General features: G+C 46.1%; 1 protein-coding gene across 1 annotated transcript; it reads right to left on the reverse strand.

Annotated features, from left to right (window-relative positions):
* Nucleotides 1–1876: 1876 nt before the first annotated feature.
* On the reverse strand, nucleotides 1877–10286 carry TMEM97 (transmembrane protein 97). The gene is made up of 3 exons (XM_010342033.3): nucleotides 10089–10286; nucleotides 3179–3323; nucleotides 1877–2299 (listed from the first exon to the last, which is right to left on the reverse strand). Exons 1-3 carry the CDS (start codon nucleotides 10212–10214, stop codon nucleotides 2040–2042), a joined length of 531 nt encoding a protein of 176 aa, XP_010340335.1. The 5' UTR covers nucleotides 10215–10286; the 3' UTR covers nucleotides 1877–2039.
* Between the last annotated feature and the right edge of the window lie 568 nt (nucleotides 10287–10854).

Below are 10854 nucleotides of genomic sequence, written 5' to 3' on the forward strand. Positions count from 1 at the left end.
AGTGTTCAGCAGCTACATTTATTTGGATCAGACATGCGAGTCAAGACAATACCACTAATCAGACCAATATGGCTTGTGAGCAAAGTGGGTGAAAATTGAGGGAACCGACTGGGACCTGCTCTCTAACATCATTTGAAGGTTGGACTTGAGCACAGACTTAGAGAAAGCTGATGGAATGTGAAGCACCAACACGAAGAGACCCTATATGCACACAGTGGCTATGTTATGCCTGGCTATGGCCACCTTCCCTTCTGAGAACAAGATGGGAATGACTGAACTATATTAGAAGGATGAAGTTATCCACTAGGGAGCACACTTCCAGATCAGGCTTGAGATGCCAGACTTCAGATAAAGGGACTTGTGTCAGGTGGCCTCTAGAAACGTTGAAGACCAAGATTTAGAAATAAAGTAACTTAAAGACATCTGGGCGCAGTGGCTCACGCCTGTAATCTCAACACTTTGGGAGGCCGAGGTGGGTGGATCATGAGGTCAAGACATCGAGACCATCCTGGCCAACATGGTAAAACCCCATCTCTACTAAAAATACAAAAATTAGCTGGGCGTGGTGGCGTGCGCCTGTAGTCCCCAGCTACTCAGGAGGCTGAGGCAGGAGAATCACTTGAACCCAGGAGGCAGAGGCTGCATTGAGCCAAGATCATGCCAGTTGTCCAGAGCAAGACTGTCTCAAAAACAAAACAAAAATCTCCTAGGATGATCTGTTTACAACAGAAACAAAAACATTTTCCAGTCTAACCCATTTCTGACTGAAAGTCATTTTAGGGCTAAACCTTAAGAAAACTAAACTTCCTTTGCATAGTATTTTCTCTTTTTTCCTTGGGTTAGAGGTGGGGACAAGAAAACATGACATAGCTTTGAATTAATATTACAGAGGCAAAATTTCACATTTTAAAATGGCCCCAAACGTTGCACTGTTCATGTTGCTGACAGGTGATATACTCTAGGGAATCAGGAGTGGAGGGTTTAGTCATAAGCAACATATATCCTGTGGGTCAGGTGACTCATGAAAATGTCAAGCAGGCCGTGTTCTTTAGCAGTTTCTAGTCTGGACCTGCTTTAATAATCTTGCAGCGGAATTTAGGCGTATAGTCAGGTATTTAGTACCACTTCCCTATAACCCAGCCCACATCCCTTTCCCCACTCTAAGCCAATCAGTCTGTTCCTCTCAGTTCCCTCAGAAGGTGAAAGTCTGGGCTGGGCCCAGTGGCTCACATTTATAATCTCAGCACTTAAGGGGACTGAGGTGGACACATCTGTAATCCCAGCACTTAGGGAGACTGAGATGGTCACATCTGTAATCCCAGCACTTAGGGAGACTGAGGTGGGCAGATCCCTTGAACCTAGGTGTTCAAGACCAACCAGGGCAACATGGCAAAACTCTTGTCTCCACAGGAAAAAAAAAAAAAAAAAGCCGGGTGCGATGGCTAAAGCCTGTAATCCCAGCACTTTGGGAGGTCGAGGCGGGTGGTTCGAGACCATCCTGGTCAACATGGTGAAACCCTGTCTCTACTAAAAATACAAAAAAGTAGCTGGGCATGGTGGCACATGCCTGTAATCCCAGCTACTCAGGAGGCTGAGGCAGGAGAATTGCCTGAACCCAGGAGGCGGAGGTCGCGGTGAGCCGAGATTGTGCCATTGCACTCCAGCCTGGGTAATAAGAGCAAAACTCCGTCTCAAAAAAAAAAAGCCATGCGTGGTGGTGTACACCCATAGTTCCAGGTACTTGGGAGGCTAAGGAGGATCACTTGAGCCCAGGAGGCAGAGGCTGCAGTGAGCCGAGATCATGCCGCTGCCCCTCGCTCCAGCCTGGGCAAGAGTGAGATTGTCTTTAAATTTTTTTTTTTTTTTTTTTTTTTTTTAAAAAAAGAGGGTTTGACATGGTTCCTGATACCATCTTGCTCTTGTATGTTGTTGCCAGTGTTTCAAATGCTGCTGACGACGTGGATTCTGAGCAGTGTTCCTTGTATCCAACAAGCAACTGCCCTGTAGGCATGTCTACCCTGGGCCAGTGGTTGTTTCCGTCATTTTTTTTTTCTTTTCTCCTCATACTTGTAGTAGGGACTCCGGAGCATGAAAATTAAAAGAACAAATGGGATGAGTAAGTAGGGGGCATAGACAGATACAAGGGTTAACCGTTCATGCAAAGTCTCAGGTCCTTGTGCTTTAAAACCACTGGCTTTGGAGAAATCCTCAAACAGAAATGTGGAGAGTATTGGAATTAAAGTTGTCATGGTGTGAACTGAGTAGATGATTGCAGGGGTTCGAATCCACTTGCAGCTTCCTAAGATAGGGGAAAGAAAAGTGATTAGGTCTGTTCATGACTCCAAGGCATCCATGACCTTCCCACTGTCTCTGCCTGCTCTCTTCTACTCCCTTCTCCAAGTGGGAACTTGTAACTGGAAAACTGGATGTGCCACACTGCCCAACATGCAGACTTATGTGACAGCTCACTGATGGTTTGCCAAAGAACCAAGAATGAGGCCAGAACATAACTCAGAAAAACTCTAGGGCAATAAAAGTGCTGTTACCTGTGAAACCTGTGTGGTATAAAATGCAAGGGGGGGGAAATCCCTGCCCCATGGCATCTGTTTGTTCAGTAATTATATAGGTGAGAGGATCAGGAGGCATATTCAGTGACCCCAGAGGATGCCAGTGGGAAATAAGCATTTTCAGCTGTTCTAGCTTCATTATCAAGTACATGTGTATGGTCACCTTCTTTAAAAGGTATTGATTGTAAGAACACTAAGAATAATTTTAAAATGAGAAGCACGTTAGGGATTAGCCTGATGCTACAGCTTATAAGTCAGTGTGATACTATTCAATGCAGAGAAATAAGCCAACAAAAAGGGAAATTAATTCTGTTGGGGAACAAAACAAAAGGGAACAAGCTCATTGTTTAAGTGGCCTCAGGTTTCATGTGTATGCGAGAAATCTCCAGACAAGTGAGGCAGCCATGCAGCCCCGCTGACTACAGACATGAGCCTGAGCCACAGCCACACTAACATCCCTTTACAAGATCTACCCTGGCTATTTCCCCAGATCCTATGGCATCCTCCCACAAACTATGGGGGCCATCCCCTTACTGTTGGAGATACTTTCCTAGAAGATTTCTGGGACCTGATTCCTGAGTAAAAATCGCATTTTCCCACCATTTACCAACCTTTGAGAAAGGCATATGTTGCAATGGGAAAGAAAGGCAGTTGAAACACAAGCTCACAGAAGAGAAAGGACTTAAACCAGGCTGGGGGCTCCTGTAGCAGCGGGTCTTTGAACTCCTTAGCATACCACTTCAGCAGGTTTCTAAACTGAAAAAGAAAACGATCATGATGAATTATCGCCACCTGACCTCAACAGGCTTGGCTCCAAATCCTCTGAAAATACACTGGAGAAGCCTGTCATTAATCAGCCCTGCTCCCACCCCAGCAGCAGATGGCATGTCCAGCTGGCTTTTGTGACACAGCCTAGATGGTCATTCAATAAAAACTTACTATCCTTAACTCAAATGTTCCCTTCTTTGAAGTTTTCTCAACTCTTCGTCTCCTTCTTTCTGCTACCCAGCATTTGTTCTTTCAAGATAACACATATCCAGGTGTGCTGGCCACTGTCAGGAGCAATAATAAATACCTGGCACTTAGTAGGCACTCAGGGTGTTCGCTGAATGAACAAATGTGAGATCTCTGCCAACAGTATCATTCTTTTTTGGTTTTTTTTTTTTGTTTTAAAAGACAAACGTGAAAACCATCCTGACACTTTCCCTTTCACAATGGCAACTACACACTAAACTCCAAAGGCCAGATTCCCTCAAATGCAGAAATGAATTTCGCTCTTCTTTTTGGGGGGTAGGAGTGAAAGGGGAAGTAAATCTAACCTCTGTGGAGATGTAATTTTGGACACCTTAACTCCAATATGGCATATGGCAAATAAGTTCCTTATTCTTTTTTTTTTTTTTTTGAGACAGTCACTCTGTTGGCCAGGCTGGGCAATCTCAGCTCACCACAACCTCCACCTCCCAGGTTCAAGCAACTCTCCTGCCCAGCCTCCTGAGTAGCTGGGATTATAAAGTGCATGCTACCACGCCCAGCTAATTTTTGTGTTTTTAGTAGAGACAGGGTTTGACCATATTGGCCAGGCTGGTCTTGAACTCCTGACCTTGTGATCCCTCAACCTTGGCGTCCCAAAATGCTGGGATTACAGGTGTGAGCCACCACCCCCAGCCAAAAAAAATCCTGTTATCATTCTTAGCTTCCCTAATTCTAATTTTTGGTTTGTTTTAGGAGACAGGAGGATTTTAGTGGAAGAACAAACTCTGCCCCAAACCATAAACTACCTAGAAGCTTCTTGGCTATGCAGGGCTTTAGCATCTTAGTACTAACTTGGGCCCCACCCTTGTAATTACCCTGTCAAATAAAAAGGATGAGGATCCATGCTGACCTGGCCACAGACAGAGAAAAGATGCAAAATTTAAGACTGCCCATTTTGGGCTTTTATAGGAGCTCAAAGCCTAGTGCTCTTGGCTTTACGTGGACTACTTAACGTCTGTCACATTTAACCTCCTAGACATGGCCTCGTCCTGACACACAGGCCTTCAAAGACAAATGTCTTGATACTATGATTAATAGAGGCAACTCCAGGGTAAGAATTTATCTTACAATGGAAAATCCAAGGATATTTTTCCTGTTAATTTTTATCAAAAGATAAAGGCTCACTATTGTGCAATAGATGGCCCACTGTTGCAACAGTGCTTTAAGCAAACATCCAGGAACAAACATCCTGTTGGCATATTAATTTCAGAAAGGCTCTGGCTAGATAACCAATTTATTGACCCACGGATCTCCAATTTTTTTGTTTTTGTTTTGTTTACGATCTCTTTAAATTCATAGCAACACCCTTTGCTTCCTTCTAAGCACTTTTCGGATAGTTTGAATGAGATTGAATTTGACAGGAAACACAAAGGCTAAGTCACTGTTCTCTTCCAGGGTTCTATTTCTTCATCTATAAAGCGAGCAACTTGGACTAGATTTTTTTAAAGATCCTTTTTGGCTTTTTAGATTTTTAAATACTGGAGGAAACTACCTGCTTTAAAAGACTGTAAAATTATTTTTTTTTTTTGAGATAGTCTCTGCTGTCCAGGCTGGTGGTGTGTGGTTCACTGCAGCCTCTACATGCCGGCCTCCAATGATTCTCCCACCTCAGCTTCCCCAGCAGCTGGGACTACAGGCATGCACTATTAAGCCCAGCTAATTTGTTTTAGAGACAGGGTTTTGCCACATTGTCCAGGCTGGTTTCAAACTCCTGGGCTCAAGCGATCCTCTTGCTTCAGCCTCCCAAAGTGCTGGTATTACAGGTGTGAGCTACCGTACCCAGCTTGGCTGCAAAATTTAAGAGGCATTCTGTGCCAGGTCCATTCATAATGCCTCTAATTCCAGCACTTTGGGAGGTCAAGGCAGGCAGATCACCCCAAGTCAGGAGTTCCAGACCGGCCTGGCCAAAATGGCAAAACCGCGTCTCTACTAAAAATACAAAAATTAGCCGGGAGTGGTGGCTCATGCCTGTAATCCCAGCTACTGGGGAGGTTGAGGCAGGGGAACCACTTGAACCCAGGAGGTGGAGGTTACAGGGAGCCAAGATTGCACCACTGTACTCCAGCCTGGGTGACAGAGCAAGATTCTATTTTTTTTTTTTTAAAAAGGGCATTCTGGTCATATGAACTTCACTTTCTATTCAATTTGTATACAACCTCTCTGATCCACCTGTTTTGTAAATTGAGACAGACTTGTACAGCACTTTAAGTTCTAAGGCCTACAAGATAAGATTAGCAAAATGTAAAAAACAATCTTATTAGCCAGATATCCTCATCAATTAGGACCCAACCATCTGCCCACAGTCATATACCAGCCACCTGAGGCCAGAATGAGGCCGGCACTAATTGTGAGCAAAAGAGTAGAAAGCCCAGGCACCTGGCAGCCTGGTGAGACGTGGGACCTGAGGCAGAGTGCCTGGCTTTAGGCAAGGCCTTTAATCTCCCTACACCTGTGTCCCCATCTACAAAATAGAGCCACTAATAGTGCCTACTTCATTATTGGTCAGATAGAGACTTAATATATGTAGTCTTTAAAATAATAACTAGCACATAATGATTACTTAATTGAATGTAATTAATACATATATGGAAATATTCAACTTTAATCCCATTAAACTCACAGCTCACAACTGGTCATTAAAAATTATTAGTTATGGCCTCTCCACTAAAGGTAATGAAACTGTCTTCATTTATACCTGACTCACATTTGACTCAACTCATCCTTGTTATCCATTAAAAGATTCACCTGGCCTGCACACACACACCTCTAAACCAGGGGTTCCTAATCACCATTCTTGTAATTCTGTAATTTAGAATGAGAACACAGACTGATTTCAGAGCCAAATGCTCACTTGTTTTTCCTTATTTTTACCAGATGCAATGTCATCCAGCTGCAAATGATACTACAAAATGCTTCCCATCCTCTCCTTCCAATGTTCTTATCCAAACTAATTTCTTACTGTTTCATAATAAGTTTTTCCAGGCCATGCCCAGTGGCTCACAACTGTAATCCCAGCACTTTTGGAGGTTGAGGCGAGCAGATTGCTTGAGGTCAGGAGTTTGAGACCAGCCTGGCCAACATGGTGAAACGCCATCTCTAAAAATATATATATAAAAATTAGCCGGGCATGGTGGCATGTGCCTGTAATTCCAGCTATTTGGGAGGCTGAGGCAAGAGAATCCCTTGAACCCGAGAGGTGGAGGTTGCAGTAAGTGGAGACTGCTCCACTGCACTCCAGCCTGGGCAACAGAGCGAGACTATCTCAAAAAAAAAAAAAAAGTAAATTGAAAAAATAAAGTAAGTTTTTCCAAGCAGTCATTTGGTTCAATCCAAGAAAAAAAATTTAATTTGCAAATTTCAGCCCAACCACTAGGGGATCTCCTACCTGCTTTTTAGCTTTAGGGAAAAATTCCTTCAATTTAGGGAGGAAAACGACAGATGTTACATTTTGGCATTTTTCAAAGAGAAACAGAATAACTCAGGGCTTTTACTATCATTTGCCCCATACAGAAGCAAAAAAATAAGCATTTCCTACACCAAAGCAACAAAAATGGAGGCACAGACCTTCCATGCCAGGATGCCCCCATGCTAATGCCGTCAAACATCTTCACACAGATACACACACACACAACCAGGATGCTCCTGTGCTAATATCTTCTAACATCACACACACACACCCCACACCCTAGGATGCCCCTGTGCTGATGCCTAACATCTCACAAACACACAACACACACACACACACACACACACACACACACACGCATGCATGCACATTCTGGCCAGATACTGCCTGCACTGGCCCTTGGGCCTTCTGCAGTAAGTCAGCATTAAAAAAATAAAGCTGATGCTGGACATGATGGCTCATGCCTTTAAGCTCAGCACTTTGGGAGGCCGAGCCAGGAGGATGGCTTGAGCCAAGAAGACCAGCCTGGGTAACACAGTAAGACACCATGTCTACAAAAAATACACAATTAGCCAGGTATGCTGGTGTGCACCTAAAGTCCTAGCTACTCAGGAGACAGGTGGGAGGATCTCTTGTGCTCAGGAATTCAAGGCTGTGGTAAGCCATCACTGCACCACAGCACTCCAAGACTGGGTGACAAAGGACCCTGTTTCTAAGAAAAAGATTGAGAAAATTTTATCAAATGTAAGCATTTTAATGTTTAACTGGGGATCTTTATGATATGATGCAGGGCACCTTTTAAATGTATTTTGTTATGGGTGAGCAAGACGGGCTTGTGGGAATGGTACATCAGGAAGGATAAAGAAACCAACAGCTGTGAAGTCTGGAATGGTTACGTGGAGTAGCAGGCTAATTACCAAGGATTAAAAGGTCCCGGCTGGGTGTGGTAGCTCACACCTGTAATCCCAGCACCTTGTGGCAAGGTGAGTGAATCACAAGGTCAGGACTTCGAGACCAGCCTGGCCAACATGGTGAAACCCCATCTCTACTAAAAATACAAAAATTAGCTGGGCATGGTGGCTCACAGCTGTAATCCCAGCTACTTGAGAGGCTGAGAGACCTGGGAGGTGGAGGTTGCAGTGAGCTGAGATCCAGCCACTGCACTCCAGCCTGGGTGAGAGAGACTCCACCTCAAAACAAATAGGTCCCGTTAACACCAGATAAACAGGCAGCCTGCCTGAATACTGCTGGCCACACAGGTTTCAAAAACCACAGATAGGAAAATCTACTACCGTATTGCCCTTTCTTCAGGGCAACTAGTAGTTACTGCAGAGCTGTCATGACCTCTTTGGTCTTTGGGAAGAGTCTGTACTATCTGGCACTGTAGTAGGCTGAATAATGGCCACCAAAGATAACCACATCCTAATCCCTGGAACCTGTGACTGTCACTTTATTTGGCAAAAGGGACTTTGCAGATGTAGTTAAAGCTCTTGAGATGGGGAGATTTTTCTGGGTTATCTGGTGGGCGCTGAATGTATGACAAGAGTCCTTATAAAAGTGAAGCAGAGGGAGCTCTGACTACAGAAACAATGTGGCAATGTGACGACCCAAAGCAGAGACTGAAGTGATGTGATTACAACTCGAGGAACATCAGCAGCCACCATAAAATGGAGGAGGCAAGGGCTAGATTCTCAGCTGGAGCCCTTGGAAGGAATGAGCTCTGCCGACATCTTGATTTTAGCACTGTTAAGATTTCATTGTGAACGTCTGGCCTCCAGAACTGTGTAACAAATAAATCTGGGTCAAGTCACTACATTTGTGGTAACTACAGCAATAATAGGAAACTAACTCACCCTGTATATGTTTGAGCTTATGATTTAACTCAACTCCCTCCACCAGTCGAGGGTACAGAGCCCTGACCTGCGTACCAACCAGTTCTTGGAAGAACCAAGTCTCCAGACTGCACCTTGCCATACTACCTACACTTTTCCCATGGAAAAGGAGGCCAGAAGTCTTCCAGTTGTGTTTGGTTCTAGAAGCAAACAAAAAAACAGTGACTTATGGGAGCGGTGGAACATTCTTGAGCTGTGGCTTTTAATCTTTTTGGGAGAGTTAGGCCCCTTGAAAAGTCGATGGAACCTATATTCTCCTTCCAGGCAACAAAAGGCACATTTTGCACCCGTTTTTGGGAGTTCATGACCCTCAAGTAAAGAATCCCTCCTCGGCAGAGAAAAAGCATTTAAGGAGAAACAGAGGAAAAATGAAATCTTCAGGTAGACAAGTCAGTCCTGTCTACAGTTCTACAGATAAGTTGGAGAAACAGAACTGAGGACAGAAATTCCATGGAAGAAGGTCACAGGGTCCAGATGCGAGAAAAAAAACCCCAATAAACCAAGAAACTAAAACTGTAGCTTTGAAGAAAAAACAAAGCATTAAAGCAGAGTTTGGGGTAAAGAATGTTCTCCAACGACCATGAAATAGGGATTTTCACCTTTATTTCTACTCAGGTGATCACTGTTACTCGAACTCCATATTGAAGGGCCAATCAGAAAAGCTGCTAATTTACTCCTGACCTTTGGAAGTTGCTGGAACCTAATCTTAAAGCAGTGACGATCTGTGAACGCCCCAGCTGCACCAACCAAGGCGCTAAACCTTCAGACGGGTCTATTTCTACTCGGATTTTTTTTTTTTTTTTTTTTGGATCAGACTGGGATTTTAAAGCCCTTCCAAAAATAACAGAACTTTCAAACAAACCTAACACGTGACTTTAGACACGAGTTCATCCAGGCTACTTCCCTCAGACACTGACAACTGTCCAGAGGTGGAACCGCGGGAACCTTAAACAAACCCAGGGAGTGACTTTAAAGGAAGCAAAGCGTTCGCCCCTGCCGCTTGGGAGAAAGGTCTGGGATAGAGACAAAGCCCGAGCTGAAGTTGGATAAGGAGCCGGGGGAGCATGGGCAGGACTCGAGGGAGGCGGCAGAACTGGAACCAGGGTGTGCCAGCGCGGAGGGGGTGAAGGCGCTGTGGACGCAGCGCGCGGGAGACCCTTGACCGGCCAGGATAAGACAGGCGCCCCTCACCTCGACCGGGTAGAGCTCGCGCGGCAGCACCGCCTGCAGGTCCAGGAACAGGGTGATGGGGATGTGGGTGAGGAAATAGAGGCCCAACAACCACTCCGCGCAGCGCCTCGTTGCCGGAGCCCCCATCTTCTGTCGGTTCGGCCGGGACCCGCAGCTGTGAGAGGAGGGGCCAGCACCACGCGCCTTCCTGGACTCACGAGCTAAGCGCTCCGCCCCGCCCCCTCGAAGGCCACGCAGGCCGCTCCCATTGGCTGGCAAGAAGAGGAGGCTCGTGATAGGGGGCGGCATTCCCCGCAGGGCGCACCCATTGGTCCGTACGAGTGTGGCGCGTGGAGAAGGCGGCTCGAAAGCCGTTTCCATTGGCGGCTGGGAGCGCCGCGTGGGCGGGGCTTAACACGTCGTTCGGCCCAAGGCTATCCCGTGCAGATCCGGGATGCAGGGATACGTGCGTGGGCTCGGCGTCTCAGTCCCCGCCGCGTGGTATCTTGGGCTCCGGACGCCGCTGGCGGTGCTCCTATTCCTCGTGCCTCCGCTTGCTCTTTCGGTTCGTGTATTAGAGACCAGCTCCTGTCTTGGGCCACGGTGCCCCGGTGCAGTGCGGGCGTCACGGAGAGAGGGTTGCAGAGCAGGATTCGAGCGCCGCGGCGCACGTTCCCGGCCCAGCCGGGGTTGAGTCTTGAGTAGGCAGCCAGTCGCGGTGAACGAAAAAGCGGAGGGGAGGACTCGAGGGACGTGGGAGGCAGTATAAATGGACAGGACTCCTCAC

Source organism: Saimiri boliviensis, chromosome 17 (assembly GCF_048565385.1).
Source record: "Saimiri boliviensis isolate mSaiBol1 chromosome 17, mSaiBol1.pri, whole genome shotgun sequence".
Lineage (NCBI taxonomy): Eukaryota > Metazoa > Chordata > Mammalia > Primates > Cebidae > Saimiri > Saimiri boliviensis.

Coding starts and splice junctions, on each gene's coding strand:
- TMEM97 (XM_010342033.3), bottom strand. CDS start 10,214: ATGGGGGCTCCGGCAACGAGGCGCTGCGCGGAGTGGTTGTTGGGCCTC. Junction 3,324..10,088: donor GCGAGCTCTACCCGGTCGAG/GTGAGGGGCGCC, acceptor TTTCTTTTTCAG/TTTAGAAACCTGCTGAAGTG. Junction 2,300..3,178: donor AACATATGCCTTTCTCAAAG/GTTGGTAAATGG, acceptor CCCCTATCTTAG/GAAGCTGCAAGTGGATTCGA.